Here is a 19128-nt window from a genome sequence, read left to right as displayed (position 1 = left end):
TCCTTCTTCTTCTCTATATCTCTCTCCTTTTCCTTCTCTATATCTCTCTCCTTCTCCTTCTCCTTCTCGATATCGCTCTCTCCTCCCTCTCTATATCTCTCTCCTTCTCCTTCTCGATATCGCTCTCTCCTTCTCCTCTATATCTCTCTCTCCTTCTCCCTCTCTATATCTCTCTCCTTCTCAATATCGCTCTCTCCTTCTCCTCTATATCTCTCTCTCCTTCTCCCTCTCTACATCTCTCTGTCCTTCTCCATATCTCTCTCTCCTTCTCCCTCTCTAGAACTCTCTCTCCTTCTCCATATCTCTCTCACTATCTCTATTCCACATCTCCTTACCACCAGAGCCTACAGGGAGTGATGAAGTGAGACGTAGTCACACTGTGTGACCTATAATGAGAGTGACTGAGGACTATTTGAAGGTCATTACTTGGCTACTTATGTGCATGCCTTGCTATAGAATACCAACAACCTCCTACTACAGACACACAGGAACAAAGAGACAGACAGAGATAGAGACAGACGGACGATAGAGAGGAAGATTATGCAGACAGACAGACAGAGTATGCTGTAGTCTACAGACAGATAGATGCACAGACTGCATATGTCCCACCAATGATTCCAGGCAATACAGAACATGCATTACAAATGCATTTTTGGCGGAAAACACCGTCTTTCACTTGCAAGAACACAGTCGTGCTTTTCATAAAAGCATCGTTATTCAAAGATATTACTCATGCATACAGATACGGACAGACTCTCACGCATGCACAAACACATACAGACACACACACGCGCATGCATACACACACACGGGTTGTTTATGCATTGGTGCTCACATTATTGCTATGTGTGTATGTGTGTGCATGTGTTTGTGTGTGTGTCTGTTTGGGCCAGGCAGATTGCCCCCCAGTCAGAGGGGAGGGAGCTGTCTCAGCTCGTCAGCATTAGGTGCCCACGCCGCCTTGATCACCGCCGACAGCCATCCACAGGAAATGATGCACTGTGAAGCCGCCCAAAGCACCCATGTGACCCGCTCTGGTCAGAGGGGGAGAGAGAGGGAGGGAGGAGAAGGGAGCCAGTGAGGCGGTGTGCCCTGCCTGGCATGGCAATGACACACACACACACACGCACACACACGCGCGCACACGCGCACACACACACACACACACACACTGACAAGACATAGAGACAGAGAGAACGAAACACACGCCACAGCTAGAGATATATTTGCTCTGGCTGAGTGGCAGTGAAATGTATCCCAGTATGTCTGGCACCAGATCCCTGTAGCCGTGCCATTGTTCTTCTGTTCCACACTACTACCACTCTTAACAGAGACACACACACACACACACAGCTCTAGTCTCCAGACTAGTCTAGAGACAGATTCCAAATACCGTAGGCTGCATCTCCTGCTTATACGGCCCTCCTTCAGAGCTGCTGGTCAGAGGTTAGGGGTTAAAGGTTAGTGGTGAGGTCTGTTACAGGACCTCTGTGGGAGGAGGTATGTGTGTGTCCGTGTGTGTGGTGGGTTTTTCCACGGCTGACCTCACACTCTCTCACGTTTATAGACCCTTTGTTTTACAGATTTTCCAGGCTTACCTTCAGGTGTGTCACGGACTGTCACATTTCCAGACCAGAGAGACACTCCAATGTTTCCACTGGCTCCGTCCTCAATGCATACTTTCTGGCATACTCTGCCCCTCTCTCCTTTCACTTTCGATATCCCTCAGTCTCTTTCTCTTCTTCACATGAATTGATACACTTTCTTCCTTACCCTCTTCTCCGTTTACTGCTTTTTCTCGTTTTTTTCCCGTCTTTCGTCTGTCATTCCCCCTCCTTTCTTTGTTCAGACACACGGGCTCAAATATGATTTGACATTTTTCAAATACTTATAGCGTTTGCTCTAGCCCGCCTGGAGTGCAGATGGGCTTGGTTTACAATTTTCAGACCATTATATCGGTCCATTAAGCGAGGGTAGCTCAATCAATCCCAGATAACGTATATTTGAAATGATTTTGAATAGTATTTGAACCCAGGTGTGGTGTCACGCGGGAACACTTTGGCCTGTTGATATAAATCTGTTTTTACTGGTATGTTTTTCCACCCAGTGTGTGTGTGTGTGTGTGTGTGTGTGTGTGTGTGTGTGTGTGTGTGTGTGTGTGTGTGTGTGTGTGTGTGTGTGTGCGTGCGCGCGCTCTGTAGACACATACACTGCTATAACACTGAGATTTCCCTCTCTTCCTTTCCACAGGATTCCCCCATTCGTTTTACAGTAACGAGAACACAACTCTACTCCCAAACACATAGAAAACAACATCCTTATGGCGCTTTAATGGCTGCACTTCTATTGGAGGAATAAATGAACTTAACAGATCTACGGACAAATAGTTACATTGGACATTTTAATGAGAGTGACTGAGCACTTGAAGGTCATTGCTTGGCTACATAATGTACATTTAGTTAGTATGTGCATGCCTCGCTATAGAATACCAAGAACCGTATCTTCAAGCTCTACGCCATCCTCCTGGACCAACTCTGCACGATTCACCTGCTAAACCACAGTTCGATATAATGAAAGCAGGCCACCGCACAGAGACCGTATTGATCGGTGTCACGACTTCTGCCGAAGTCGATGCCTCTCCTTGTTCGGGCGGTGCTCGGCGGTCGACGTCACCGGTCTTCTAGCCATCATTGATCCATTTCTCATTTTCCATTGGTTTTGTCTTGTCTTCCTACACACCTGGGTCCAATCCCATTCGTTACATGTTGTGTATTTAACCCTCTGTTTCCCCTCGTGTCCTCGTCGGAGATTGTTTGTGAATATGCTCGTGTATTATGGATTGGTGCGCGACGGGTTCTTGTACCCACTTTTATTATGTACTTTGGTTTTGGAGTTTTGTTAACGTTATTAAACTACTCCGTTTATACCAAGTTGGATTCTCCTGCGCCTGACTTCCCTGCCACCTACACACACGACGTTACAATTGGTAGCTAGCCACGGTATTAAACATATGCAAGCCACAATGAAGTCCTATTAGTAACACAAGTCTGGGTGCAGTTTGTATAATTCATTCCTCTACTAACCCAGGGAGAGAGGGACCATGGTGAGAGGCAGCAGGACAGATATACAGAGCAATACAGAGAGAGAGAGAGAGAGAGATGTAGGGATAACTGAGGAGAGATGAGGATGAGAGACTAGAGGTGAGAGGTAGGGCACATGAAAGGGAGTCTTTATTGATAATCATTCTAGGTTAGAGGATGGTACTGTGTATGGTAATATTGGTAGAGATCCTCCCTTTGTCTCTCCTCCTTATCCATCTCATCCTCGTGGGAGAGGAAGAGTAGTCTGTAGAATACCTCACGTGTCTGATCTGTGGCACTGTATGTAGGATCTTAATTTGAGCCAGTTTGCTACAACAGGAAAATAATCCTGCAGCAACAGGACATTTGAATTATTATGTGGATTATATAATTCATGGACAGTTTTTGTAGGGGTTGATATGTTTTTTTGTTAGGGCAAATCCAGTCTGACATTTTAAGTGGAAATTACAAACGTAAGAAGCCTTTTTAAACCTTGAATACACTAAAAGTTTGCATTTTCGGCTGTGCAGGGAAATGATCAGCAACAAAAGAATGATCCAATTAAGATCCTAGATCTGTATCTTCCTCCTCTTCTTCAACATTCCTCCCCCTCCTCCTAATCTGGTTGAACCCAGCTCCAGGGATGAAACATACACACAGATGTTTTATTTATGTTGGAGAATCCATCTCTCTCTTTTCTCCCTGTGTCTGTCTTTCTGTGTGTGTGACTGAGTGTGAAATACATGCTAAACAGTACATCTGAGGAGTCCCCTCCCCTGTAGGGTGTCGGGTACAGGTTTCAGAGTACAGCATCGCCCACCCCTCCCTATCCTCCTTCTCTTCCTCTCCCTCTTTCCTCCGTCACACTGTGATGACAGCTTCCTCTCTTCCTCTCTCGGACTCTTCTAGACTGAGACTCATCTGAACCGGCCTCCTGGCCTGCTACTCCGCTCCAGTCTCAGGAGCTTTACTGTTGTTTCCACTGGGAGTCACAACTGACTAGTATGCTCTTCTATCATTGTTGCCATTCTTAGTAGCAGCTGTACTAGTTGTATTCGTTTTAGTTGTGGTATTTGTTCCAAAGCCACAATCATTGCTATTCCCATACAGTAATTACAATGATAATCAGTGGGCCTAAGGACCAGTAATCTGATAACAGATGCTGTTGTTGTGCCACTGGGCACCTGGTGCCTCCAACCCTCTGGTAATCATAGGGCTCAGGTGCAGGAGAGTTCTCCTCTTAGATATGGCTCCTCTCCTTCCCATTTGAACCCTTTCACATGCCTAGCATAGCTCCACGGTGGCCTCAAGTTCACAATGTAACCCTCTGGTCACCTCCACAACACCATTTTAGACACTTCCATCGGCATCCTACCAACCCTCAGCCACTTGCAAACTCCAGCTCCCTTGCCAGCACCTCCCTTCTCCCCTCTGTCAGCCTGCCCTGGAGCAATCACCCTCGCTCCCGGCCCCTCCTCCTCTGTCGGTCCATCAGTCCGTCCATCAGTCAAACCAGTCAGTCCGTTCCGCTCTGAGGGTGTTCTGTACTCTCCTATTCATTTGTTTGTTTGACAGAGAGAGAGAGACAGATAGAGAGAGAGAGAGAGAGAGATAGATAGAGAGAGAGATAGATAGACAGAGAGAGAGAGAGCGAGAGAGGCGGCGAGAGAGAGAGAGAGATGGCGAGAGAGGGAAAAAAGAGGAGAGAGCGAGAGAGAGATGGCGAGAGAGAGAGAGAGAGAGAGATGGCGAGAGAGGAAAAAAAGAGGAGAGAGCGAGAGCTAGCCGCTTCTCGTCATGCTGTTTTCATCTCCATTGGCTGTCGGTCATCACCTGGGCGGGAACACTCCACTGCAGGTTGGCAGAGCTAATTGACGCTAGTCGCTTGGAAGAGAGGAGGAGGAAGAAGAGGGGGAGAAGGAGGTAGCTTTAATACATCATTTTGGTGTTGTTCTGCCTGTCAGTCATCCCTATCAGTTGTCAAAAGTGAGAATAAAACTTTACTGTATAGTTTCAAGTATACTGAGCATCATGTAAGTTCTATGCTTCTATAGTGTGATGATGGGTAGTACATTTCATATCCACTGGGTTATGTCCAGTGATATTCCCAATGAAAACAAATCCAGCACATACTGTAGTAGAATAGGGTTTGTGATACACAACAATACGTAACCAAAGAGAATACGACGAGTACACACACCCATCGGTCCAGAGAAGTAACCGTTTGTGGCAGTTTAAAACACGCACACCAATCAAACCAGCAGTGTGATTTCTCCCTGTCCCCCCCGCCTGGGACTGATTGGACAGTAAAGGGGAACATTAAAAGACAGTTACACCTAGACATGTATTGATCACCGCTGTCCGCATGCTGGAGAGAGACAGAAGAGGAACTCCACATAAAGACTCGCTCAACAGACTGTGTTTGTGTTTGGAAGTTAACAGTATGTGTGTTTGTAGCAGTTTGGGCAGTCTGTTGATGTGTATAACTGTGCATATGTAGCTAATAGATATAAATGGATTTCACCCTTTAGAAGTTTCTGGATTTTACTATGTCTTCATCCAAATACAACAGCGTGCTTGCATTCTTCTCTCTGACAGCTAGTTGTATTAGGCTGACACGGTATGAGAAAGCCTGCACTAAAAATACTCCAGTCATTAGTCATGTAAACGCTTGTTCAAATGTCATAGCGAATTACTATCTATCTCAATGCATGTCAGAGCTCTCTCTCCCAGGTGACACATTTCTCAATATTCCGGACATCTTCCCCCTCCCGCCTCGTGTCTCCTGCCCTCCCTGTCACATCGTCCCGTTGTGCCCACCTCTTCCGCCACCCGCGCCACTCCTGCCCACTACACCACTCTGTCTCTGACAGCATGCCACCGTACAGATCCTGCATGTTAATTAATGCCCGCCCGCCCCCTGCGACTCTGCCCGTCCTCCTCCTCGTCCCTGGTCCCTTGTGTGCTGCTCTACCCTACACACTCACTCACGCACGCACACTCTGAGGCCAGTTATCAGCGGCCCAGCAGCGGAGCGGGGGGCTACAGAGGATGTAATTTCACTGGAGTGGAATGTGACAGCTTGACCTTCTCCCTCTCTCTCTCCAGGGCCCCCATCCTCATCACCATAGATACCTGGCTCCGCCGGGCACCGCGCTACACCCATATAGCCGTATTATTATCAACACCACTACCATCACTACTATACTCCCCCTCCGATATCAAACAATCACGGTTGAACTCATTTGCCCATCATAGTCAAGAGGAGCCCAAACACAACTCCACCGTGGTGACCTCTCTAGCCGTCACAGAGAGCCATTATGCCCTGTGGAGTTTCATCATGCCTGGGTTAGACTAACTCAACTCTGTCCCGGGTGAGGCTTGTTGTGGATGTTGATGATGTTGCGTCTAGTGTTTGGTCTCATACAATCTGACGCCTGTTTCTGGGTGCTTGTGTAGAGTAGTGGATATGCCTTGACTCACAGTCTGACTGAACAGCACTCCTCTGCGAAGACACTGATCGTACTAGCTGTCCTGTTTCATAATGCTCTCTATCTCCCGCTGAAGGACAATGGGCTGTGTCATGGCTGGTGAATCTAAAGCGGAGAGCCAGCCTCTCTCATTAGCCCTGGCTCTCTCATGCCTGTGTGGGCTATATGGTTGGCACAGTGGTTGGCAGGGCTAGTCGGCTGGTACAGCTGCCCTCCATACCCACAGTCTGCCATGAGAACTGGGGGTCCATGGCTACTGTGGTTTATACACTACACTCAAGGACACCTTGGCTAGCCGTGCTCGTCCCTGGAACCTCTACTGAGCAGCTGAGGGACGGAGGAGACTCTTCACTAGCACCGGAGTCTGTGGAGGAAATGCATCTGATTCCAAACTCCTCCTGTGGCTTCTGACGTTCTGTGTGTATCCCGTATAGTCTACCTGCTCCTAGCACACTTCACCATCACCCTCTCTCAACTCACACCAATAACATCCTCTTCAACTCACTGCCAGTCTGCCCGCCTCACACCACACAAGAATTACAGAGAGAAGGAGGGAGATGGAAGAAAAGAGGGGGAAGAGCAACAAGATGGAGGTAGAGAGAGGGAAGTCAGATATTAGATGGAGACACCGATTGGGGGGGAGAGAGAGAGCAGAACGAGGAAAGATGGAAGGAGGCAGGCGAGCAGAGAGAGGGAGAGATGGAGGAAGGGGTAGAGGGAAAGCAAGGGAGCGATTTAATGGTGTAATTAAGTTCCTGATAGCACTCTGGGAGATGTGCTTTGGCCAGGCTCCAGTAGAGCTTAGCACTACACCAAGGCTCTTCAGCCTGCTCTCCTCTCCTGCCTTTAGAGGAACACACACACACACACGAAGTTAAACACACTCACACCGCACAAACACACAAACTCAGTCCATGTACAGTTGACCACACAGAGAGACACACACACTCAGCGCTGGCAGGCTCCACAACATTGCGCTAAGGCAAAAGACACAAAGGAGAGGTAGAAGCGACGGATGAATATGAGCAACTGTCACTCAGATCAGGCACACTCACAGCTGCAATGACATACACACATTACACACACACTGCTGCAATGACATACACACATTACACACTCACAGCTGCAATGACATACACACATTACACACTCACAGCTGCAATGACATACACACATTACACACACACTGCTGCAATGACATACACACATTACACACTCACAGCTGCAATGACATACACACATTACACACACACAGCTGCAATGACATACACACATTACACACACACAGCTGCAATGACATACACACATTAGACACACACTGCTGCAATGACATACACACATTACACACACACAGCTGCAATGACATACACACATTAGACACACACTGCTGCAATGACATACACACATTACACACTCACAGCTGCAATGACATACACACATTACACACACACAGCTGCAATGACATACACACATTACACACTCACAGCTGCAATGACATACACACATTACACACACACTGCTTCAATGACATACACACATTACACACTCACAGCTGCAATGACATACACACATTAGACACACACTGCTTCAATGACATACACACATTACACACACACTGCTGCAATGACATACACACATTACACACTCACAGCTACAATGACATACACACATTACACACTCACAGCTGCAATGACATACACACATTACACACACACTGCTGCAATGACATACACACATTACATTTACATTACATTTACATTAAATTTACATTTACGTCATTTAGCAGACGCTCTTATCCAGAGCGACTTACAAATTGGTGCATTCACCTTATGATATCCAGTGGAACAACCACTTTACAATAGTACATCTATAACTTTTTTTTGGGGGGGGGGTGGGTTAGAAGGATTACTTTATCCTATCCCAGGTATTCCTTAAAGAGGTGGGGTTTCAGGTGTCTCCGGAAGGTGGTGATTGACTCCGCTGTCCTGGCGTCGTGAGGGAGCTTGTTCCACCATTGGGGTGCCAGAGCAGCGAACAGTTTTGACTGGGCTGAGCGGGAACTGTGCTTCCGCAGAGGTAGGGAGGCCAGCAGGCCAGAGGTGGATGAACGCAGTGCCCTTGTTTGGGTATAGGGCCTGATCAGAGCCTGAAGGTACGGAGGTGCCGTTCCCCTCACAGCTCCGTAGGCAAGCACCATGGTCTTGTAGCAGATGCGAGCTTCAACTGGAAGCCAGTGGAGTGTGCGGAGGAGCGGGTTGACGTGAGAGAACTTGGGAAGGTTGAACACCAGACGGGCTGCGGCGTTCTGGATGAGTTGTAGGGGTTTAATGGCACAGGCAGGGAGCCCCGCCAACAGCGAGTTGCAGTAATCCAGATGGGAGATGACAAGTGCCTGGATTAGGACCTGCGCCGCTTCCTGTGTAAGGCAGGGTCATACTCTGCGAATGTTGTATAGCATGAACCTACAGGATCGGGTCACCGCCTTGATGTTAGCGAAGAACGACAGGGTGTTGTCCAGGGTCACGCCAAGGCTCTTAGCACTCTGGGAGGAGGACACAATGGAGTTGTCAACCGTGATGGCGAGATCATGGAACGGGCAGTCCTTCCCCGGGAGGAAGAGCAGCTCCGTCTTGCCGAGGTTCAGCTTGAGGTGGTGATCCGTCATCCACACTGATATGTCTGCCAGACATGCAGAGATGCGATTCGCCACCGGGTTATCAGAAGGGGGAAAGGAGAAGATTAATTGTGTGTCGTCTGCGTAGCAATGATAGGAGAGACCATGTGAGGATATGACAGAGCCAAGTGACTTGGTGTATAGCGAGAATAGGAGAGGGCCTAGAACTGAGCCCTGGGGGACACCAGTGGTGAGAGCACGTGGTGCGGAGACAGATTCTCACCACGCCACCTGGTAGGAGCGACCTGTCGGGTAGGACGCAATCCAAGAGTGAGCCGCGCCGGAGATGCCCAACTCGGAGAGGGTGGAGAGGAGGATCTGATGGTTCACAGTATCAAAGGCAGCAGATAGGTCTAGAAGGATGAGAGCAGAGGAGAGAGAGTTAGCTTTAGCAGTGCGGAGAGCCTCCGTGACACAGAGAAGAGCAGTCTCAGTTGAATGACCAGTCTTGAAACCTGACTGATTTGGATCAAGAAGGTCATTCTGAGAGAGATAGCAAGAGAGCTGGCCAAGGACGGCACGCTCAAGAGTTTTGGAGAGAAAAGAAAGAAGGGATACTGGTCTGTAGTTGTTGACATCGGAGGGAGGGATCGAGTGTAGGTTTTTTGAGAAGGGGTGCAACTCTCGCTCTCTTGAAGACGGAAGGGACGTAGCCAGCGGTCAAGGATGAGTTGATGAGCGAGGTGAGGTAAGGGAGAAGGTCTCCGGAAATGGTCTGGAGAAGAGAGGAGGGGATAGGGTCAAGCAGGCAGGTTGTTGGGCGGCCAAGATTTCATCTGGAGAGAGAGGGGAGAAAGAGGTCAAAGCATAGGGTAGGGCAATGTGAGCAGGACCAGCGGTGTCGTTTGACTTAACAAACGAGGATAGGATGTCGTCAACCTTCTTTTCAAAATGGTTGACGAAGTCATCCGCAGAGAGGGGGGAGGGGGGAGGGGGAGGAGGATTCAGGAGGGAGGAAAAGGTGGCAAAGAGCTTCCTAGGGTTAGAGGCAGATGCTTGGAATTTAGAGTGGTAGAAAGTGGCTTTAGCAGCAGAAACAGAGGAAGAAAATGTTGAGAGGAGGGAGTGAAAAGATGCCAGGTCCGCAGGGAGGCTAGTTTTCCTCCATTTCCGCTCGGCTGCCCGGAGCTCTGTTCTGTGAGCTCGCAATGAGTCGTCAAGCCACGGAGCAGGAGGGGAGGACCGAGCTGGAGGGCGATAAATGATAAAGATGTTAAGCTTGAATGGGCTAGTGATTGTGACAGCATGGAATTCAAAGGAGGAGATAGACAGATGAGTCAGGGGAGAAAGAGAGAATGTCCACTTGGGAGAGATGAGGATTCCAGTGCCACCACCCCGCTGGCCAGATGCTCTCGGGGTATGCGAGAACACGTGGTCAGACGAGGAGAGAGCAGTAGGAGTAGCAGTGTTTTCTGTGGTAATCCATGTTTCCGTCAGCGCCAAGAAGTCGAGGGACTGGAGGGTAACATAGGCTGAGATGAACTCTGCCTTGTTGGCCGCAGACCGGCAGTTCCAGAGGCTACCGGAGACCTGGAACTCCACGTGGGTCGTGCGCGCTGGGACCACCAGGTTAGAGTGGCAGCAGCCACGCGGTGTGAAGCGTTTGTATGGCCTGTGCAGAGAGGAGAGAACAGGGATAAGACAGACACATAGTTGACAGGCTGCAGAAGAGGCTACGCTAATGCTGCAGAAGGCTGCAGAAGAGGCTACACTCACAGCTGCAATGACATACACACATTACACACACACTGCTGCAATGACATACACATACACACATTACACACACACTGCTGCAATGACATACACATACACACATTACACACACACTGCTGCGATGACATACACACATTACACACACTAGCATGCTCTTTTTTATACAAGCACACATACACATTGCATATCATTCACTCCTAAAACCTCACAGAAATAACCCCCTTACACGCACACCCTCTCTCTCACACACACACACATGCACACACACACACACACACACACACACATACACACACACACACATACTCACAGAGCAGCCAGTTTCCCTCAAAGCTTATCTTTAATAGCTTTAAAAGTCTCTGCTGCCTCTCCCTCTTTGTACAGTCAGTCTGTCTAGTTTTATACTAGCTGCTGGCTGGCTGGCTGGCTGGCAGCAGAATCACTCCTCACTTATCAGTGTGTGTGTGTGTGTGTGTGTGTGTGTGTATCCATCTCTCTTCCTCACTCTCTCTCTCTTTCTCTTCCTCTCTCTATCTCTCTATTTTTCTCTGTAACCAAGCAGGGCCTTGTCACTATGCTGCTGGGTGACAATACTCAAATTCCATTAGGGTGACCTTTGTCCATCAATTTAAGGGTCAGGGTTCAACCCAGGTACACATGAAGTGTTGGACTACACAGGGGTGGAGTAGTCAACCTATTCCAAATAGGGCTCCCTTATTGTATTTTTCACCGTTTAGCCACTAATGGAATGTGTAGTGTGGCTGTAAATGTGTGATCGAGGCATATCAATTATCACCTTGACCTGGCTCCTCCCTGCATCAGGGAGAGTGACATTACTCTTGTAGCCGTTTCACAAAGCCGTTATCTAAGAGACAATATGCGCTATGAGGACTGTTAAAATAACACCAGCTTATTTTCCCATCTGCGCTGTCCGTTCAGGTTTAACGTCGTCCAGCTGAGCAAGAAATAGAGAGCGAGAGAGAGAGAGAGGGGGGGGGGGGGTGCAAGCAACCCCTCATCTCTCCATTCCCCTTCCCTCGCCTCCTTCGGGCCACGCGGAGCGGCAGATCAATATGGGTTTTAATTGAGGAGCGTGTGTATCATTCTTCTGAGTTGTAGTAGTTGGGATCTGTTGGGATTTGTCCCCGGGGAAGAAAAGGATTGCAAAGAGAGAGCCACAGAGACTGGGAAATAGGACAGAATATATAGCAGTCGCTTCTTTTAGATGTGTTTGTTTAATAAACTCCCGGAGCGGAGCATATGATACTTGTGCGTCGTTGCATGCACTTATTTTTCTGGGGATACCGCGTAATATTTACGCGCTGTGAAACACCGAGCTGGAGCGAAGTCTATTCGGTCCTGGACGCACGATGCTGATCGGTAAGTCTCGAGCTTTTTACCTTTTATTCAGAAACCGCGCTGATGTGGCTTCGAGGGTCCGCTGTTCGTTCTTTCATTTCTGGAGACGTGTAGCACACGGTCGGGCGCCTAGAACACCTGACTGAAGCACTGGTCGGTTTAGCCTTTTTAAACATATGTGAATTTTACATAAAATATGACAACGTTTTATAGAAATATAGCTTTGTAAGTTGTACGCACTAGCGGGAAGACCAGTGCGCAGTTGAATTCTCAAATATGAATGAGGGACAGTCAAATGCAGACGCAGATTAATGTGCAGTGTTGGGTGGTAACTGTAGCCTATGGCATTTATTTGTTTGTTTATTCTTCTGAAATACACAAGTGGAGTATTTGTCTTGCCAGACCATTGGAAGTGTAGGATACCGCAGCGACCCGAAGATTACGCACTATGATCCCGTAAAATCTCCTTCAAGTTCGGAGTTGTGGATCATCATTAAGCCTGAAAATATTTATTCCTTATATTAATCATTAAAATGTGAGTTTTCTTTAAGATATTACATGCTATCGAAAGTAGTCTACCGGTAATTTTTGGGACAAAATCTTAGGCTACCACAGAATGAATCCCCTTTTTGGAATGATGAGATATTCATATTTGAAAATGTATTGTGTGATTTATCTTCAAGGACGAATCCAGTGTATGCCAAACTTTTTTATATTCAACAAATATTAATTTATCTGCTGTTTTGATGTTGAGCTTGATCTCTCCTCAACTTGACGGGTGCGTAGGCTATCGGTCTCATACCTGTGAAAGCTTGAATTAAATATTTACAGAAAGCGCTCCGCTAATGCATTTGAAAAGCAACGCGGCTCCTTGTTGGTTAACTATAATAACGTCATTATTCATGTTAGACCTTAAAAACGAAATCTGAAAGTGAATGATTGCCTTATTAAAACACGGTCCTCTCCGGGATTCTGCTTCTACAATGATGCAGGGGGTCTCGACGACTCATGGTTCACAGTCGCTTCATCTATAGACTTTCTGTGGTATAGGCTATTGCAATAGGTTAATCAATTTCGTTTATATTGTCAGTAATAATTCATCTTACGTTTTGTATTTTTAAGATATAGATGTAGTACATATGTATCGATTGTCTGCATAGTATTGAGGATTTTTCCTTTGAGAAAGAAAAAGAGGCTACTCAATAGACAGGAATTCATTGATCAACACACACTGGTCAATTTGCAATATGGGTTATATCACACCATTAAGCAAAATCACTAAATCCTATTATAAATCTGTATGCATTCACTACTGTAAGTCGCTCTGGATAAGAGCGTCTGCTAAATGACTAAAATGTAATGTAAATGTAGATCTGCCATGGCCTGCCCTCTATACATAGGAGCCACCTGCCCTCTATACATAGGAGCCAAGGAGATAATGATGACAATATGAATATAATATGCAATAGATATCTTATATAGTATAGGCTTATTTTCTACCAGTACTTTATTATTTTTTTCCTTATAGGCCAAGGTTACAGGAACATTGGAGCAACCTTGACTGGCTGTCTTGCTGTTTCCCTCTGGATCTCGTCAGGGTTGCCTCTGAGAAACTGAAACAAGATTTATGACCCTATCAGTCCACTCTGAAATGGAGGAATTTGCCGTTTGCTCTTAACATGATCCTGCAACCCATGACAACGTTGAGGCAGTCTGTGTATTGGTAGTGTGGTTGAGAGGGGTGTGAGAGAGAAGACAGACAGATGTACTGCATGGCCGAGACTACACTAACCTAACACTGCTCTGCTGCCATTTTACTGCCCTGCCAGAGTCACTACTGGAATGTACGTGTCCTATATGACATCAACTCTGTCTCTACATGTACCAGGCATGGAACCCATCTTTCCAACTTAGAGAGAGAGACAGAGACACACACACACACACACACACACACACACACACACACACACACACACACACACACACACACACACACACACACACACACACACACACACACACACACACACACAGGGCCCCCTCCAGGGATGATGGATATGTCTTTAACTGAGATTGCGGGGTGCTCACAGATCCCAGAGCTAGCTCTTAAAATGGCTTCGGTAAAATGCACCAATGAGTCGTGCAAATGGTTCCCATTAGCATTTCTCCAGATCTTTATTCCTGTTCGTAATGTCTTCCTGGCAGGCCTACAGGGGAGACAGATGCATGTGGAGCACAAAGCTGCCAAGGAGATGTATGGTAGAGTATTTAGGAGGTCTATTTTACTGTTCTGTTCTCACCTAGACCCTCACCACTGGCATTGGTCAAGCCATAAACTGAAATTACCCCACTCATCAGACTGTGGTGCATAAAAACACGGGCACTTTTCAGACACAGTTTGGTGGGGCAGAGCGGGATCTCTCTCTCACACACACACACACACACACACACACACACACACACACACACACACACACACACACACACACACACACACACACACACACACACACACACACACACACACACACACACACACACACACACACACACAGTTCCTTGTGGATATACTGACTGTCCAATGACATCACCATAGTCTTGTGTGAGTGGGGAAAGGTTTGTGGTCTGACCTACACTGTGTGGCTGTAGGGGGAGGGGTGGGAGGCGGGGGGGGACCTTGCCTCTAACAACTGACCCTCACTCCACCCCTTACCTGTTCTCCCACCTTACCCCCAGGCTGCAGAAGGCCTGATTATAGCCCTGCCTGTCTGTGCCTTTGGGAGGAGACTCTTTCCTTTCTTCTCCTTGGATGCTCTTATCTGTGGGATCAGGGTAATGGGAGGGAGCTGAAAGGACAGGCTTAATCTGTGGTAAACAGGGGCCCATACCGGGGCTAGGCCGGCTAGGGGTAATTACAGGGGGGTAGGGTTACCCTCTGGATGGATGGATGGGTGGGTGGGTAGGTAGGTAGGTAGAAATGCTTACTTACAAACCCTTAACCAACAATGCAGTTTTAAGAAAATACCAACAAAAAAAGTAAGAGATAAGAATAAGGGGCGGCAGGGTAGCCTAGTGGTTAATAATAGAGACTCCTTCCCGCTCAGATCCCGTTAGCGGGATCGGTTTGACAACAGCCAGTGAAATAGCAGAGCGCCAAATTCAAAACAACAAAAATCTCATAATTAAAATGTCTCACACATACAAGTATTATTCACCATTTTTAAAGATAAGATTCTCGTTAATCCAACCACAGTGTCCGATTTCAAAAAGGCTTTACGGCGAAAGCAAAACATTAGATTATGTTAGGACAGCACCTAAGCAAGAAAAGCCAAACAGCCATTTTCCAAGCAAGGAGAGGCGTCACAAAAACCAGAAATACAGCTAAAATGAATCACTAACCTTTGATCTTCATCAGATGGCACTCATAGGACTTCATGTTACACAATACATGTATGTTTTGTTCGATAAAGTTCATATTTATATCCAAAAATCTCAGTTTACATTGGGGCGTTATGTTCAGTAATGTTCTTTCCTCCAAAACCGCCGGTGATTTTGCAGAGAGCCACATCAATTTACAGAAATACTCATCATAAATGTTGATGAAAATACAAGTGTTATGCATGGAACTTTAGATAAACTTCTTAATGCAACAGCTGTGTCAGATTTCAAAAAAGCTTCACTGCGAAAGCACACGTTTGCAATAATCTGAGTACGGCGCTCAGACAACAACAAGCCAAAAAGAACCCGCCATCTTGGAGTCAACAAAACTCAGAAATAGTATTATAAATATTCACTTACCTTTGATGATCTTCATCAGAATGCACTCCCATGAATCCCAGTTCAACAATAAATGTTTGTTTTGTTCGATAAACTTCATCTTTATGTCCAAATACCTCCATTTTGTTTGCGTGTTAGGTTCACTATTCCAGGCGCGCGCTTGCTAACTCCAGACGAAAAGTCTAAAAAGTTATACTACAGTTTGTAGAATCATGTCAAACGATGTATAGAATCAATCTTTAGGATGTTTTTCTCATAAATCTTCAATAAAATTCCCACCGGACAATTCCTTTCTCTTTAGGAATGAAGATGAAGTCAGCTCGCTCCCAAGGCTGAGCGCGTGAATGAACTCATGCCTTATTCTGGGACACCTGGTTCCATGAGCTCTTGTTCGCTCCCTTCTCACAGTAAAAGCCTGAAACAAAGTTCTAAAGACTGTTGACATCTAGTAGAAGCCTTAGGAAGTGCAACATGACCCCGTTAACTCTACAAATTGGATAGGGATTCACTTGAAAAACTACAAGCCTCAGATTTCCCACTTCCTGGTTGGATTTTTCTCAGGTTTTTGCCTGCCATATGAGTTATGTTATACTCACAGACATCATTCAAACAGTTTTAGAAACTTCAGAGTGTTTTCTATCCAAATGTACTAATAATATGCAAATCTTACCTTCTGAGCCTGAGTAGCAGGCAGTTTACTCTGGGCACGTTTTTCATCCGGACGTGAAAATACTGCCCCCTATCCCAAAGAGGTTCTGACTTGCCTAGTTAAATAAAGGTAACAAAAAAAAGAAAGTATTTAAAGAGCAGCAGTAAATAACAATAGCAGGGCTATATACAGGGGGTACCGGTACAGAGTCAATGTTATTGTAATCCACAGTACACCTATTTTACATTTACATTTTAGTCATTTAGCAGATGCTCTTATCCAGAATGACTTACAGTTAGTGCATTCATAAGTGCATTTAAAAACCTTGTGTTATGAATGTGCTTTACACAATCATGGCTATAGACAGTGATATGATCTATGATGGACATTTCCAGGCATGGGCTACTTCTGTTCCATAGTCCAGTCCATTCTGCTGTATTGAGGCCATTCTGTTCTGTTCCCAGGCAGGCGGTGTGGAAGGCCAGTCTGCCTGTAGCGTTGGGTAATTGCATGGCTGTTTGATATTCCCCAGGTGTTCATGGTGTAAATCAGTGGAGCTAATTAAAAGGCTGTGGAGTTGGACTGAAGAAAAAGAAACGAGTTTGTCTGAATGCCATAGTTCACTTCTCACCAACTTCCCCCTTCGAGTTCTCACATCATCATACTCCACATACTAACATCACAGGGTATGGGACGTGGTGTTTGTGGCATGTATGGCTGTGTCCGTGAATGTGTGTCTATGTCTTTGAGACTGTGTGTGTGTGGTAAGGCAGCCGTAGACATTTAGTTTGCTGCTCCTGGACAGGGACAGAGACAGAGGCAGAGACAGGCGTGATGGATGGATTTTCTGGACCTCCCATCTCCTCCTCCATCCCTCATGGTTGCCTTGGCAGTGGCAGCTCTCCAACTCTCCAGCTCCTTGTGACTTAACCCAGCTCCACCTGCCTTGTAGGGCCAGCACACTATGCACACAGAGAGACAAAATATACAGGAAACATCCTACCTCACCCTCTATGCTATTCCTCCTGATCTCCCAACCGTCCTACACACACACACACACACACACACACACACACACACACACACACACACACACACACACACACACACACACACACACACACACACACACACACACACACAGACTATGTTCTGCTATCCTCTTGGGGACCTTTCCTTTCAAAATTATATTTTCCCTAACCCTTACCATAATCCTAACCTTAACCCTAACCCTAATTCTAAACGTATGTCCTAACCCTAAACCTAACCCCTTACCCTAAACCTAATTGTAACCCTAACCCTAAACCTAACCCCCCAAGCTTAAAATAGCCTTTGTCCTCATAGGGATATGGGAAATGTCGCCACGAGGGAGAATTTTTGTTGTTTTACTATCCTTGTGGGGACATTTGGGGATTTTCGGTCCACACAAGGATAGAAGAACCAACCAAAGCACACACACACACACACACACACACACTTTATCTCTCTCTCTCACACATACACACATAAACCTGGCTATCCTACCTCCCTCACCCCAGGGGCCTTGCTCTGCTCTGTATGCCTCATGGTTGTGTATGGACAGGGGGTGAGCTGGGTAGGAGCTGATTCCAAACCCCTTTATCCAGTTAGAGCCCCCAGACCCAGGTGCTGCTCTCTCTCTCTCTCTCTCTCTCTCTCTCTATCTCTCTCTCTCTCTCTCTCTCTGTGTCTACTGCCTGGCTGCGTCTCTTTGTCAGCCCTCCTAACATGACACGGAGTTACTTACCTTGTTAGTCCCAGCAGAGATGCATGCTGGGTGATGTTTTCCTATGCTCTGATGGATCTGGGGGGATGGTGGTGGGCTTAACGGATTGTATAGTTCAGTCAACTAATGATGAGATGTGTCTACCTGGCCCTGCAGGGGCTTTAAAGCCAGGCCATGGTCTCTCTCTCTAATTTTCTCTTCTTATTGAGTGTTTCTTAGTGTTGTTTAGTGCATCATACATCTGTATGTACACCCTTGGTGTGTGGGTACGTATATGTGTGTGTGTGTGTGTGTGTGTCAGCCCCTCTGGCCTGGGTCCACTGCGGGGAGTGACAGTCATTACAGTGAAGTGACACTGTGGGCTTGATTGGCCTGCCTGCTGAAGTGATGTGATGATGACTGTGTGTTAGGGGCTGGGGGAGGCTGGGGGGGAGGGCTTATGGGAGGCATATGGGGGGCCCAGCAGGGGATCTGACAACATAAAAAATGTTCCCTGGAACAACACTGCTGGATGCTGAACATCAAAGCCAGTCCACTTAGCCCCTTATTCTCCAAGGCTAAAAATGATAAACAACTGAGCCTATTATTGTGTGTGTGTGTGTCGTGCATATAGGCTACGTTTTCATTTGCGTTGCCAGCTT

The 19128-nt window shown here is 46.8% G+C and overlaps 1 protein-coding gene across 2 annotated transcripts in view; it reads left to right on the top strand.

Annotated features, from left to right (window-relative positions):
- The window catches only part of LOC115197918 (zinc finger protein 385C-like), a 185294-nt gene that overhangs the window by 98437 nt on the left and 67729 nt on the right, over positions 1 to 19128 (top strand). The window contains exon 1 of one of the 2 annotated variants that reach the window (XM_029759606.1): positions 11899 to 12338. The exons of the other annotated variant lie outside the window; for it this stretch is intronic. Coding sequence (XP_029615466.1) covers positions 12329 to 12338 — 10 coding nt within the window. The 5' untranslated portion in view covers positions 11899 to 12328. Of the gene's footprint in view, positions 1 to 11898; positions 12339 to 19128 lie in introns of those variants that run through there. 2 annotated transcript variants of the gene reach the window in all.

This window comes from Salmo trutta, chromosome 1 (genome assembly GCF_901001165.1).
Source record: "Salmo trutta chromosome 1, fSalTru1.1, whole genome shotgun sequence".
NCBI lineage: Eukaryota > Metazoa > Chordata > Actinopteri > Salmoniformes > Salmonidae > Salmo > Salmo trutta.
This window is presented reverse-complemented; position numbering and strand designations above follow the sequence as displayed.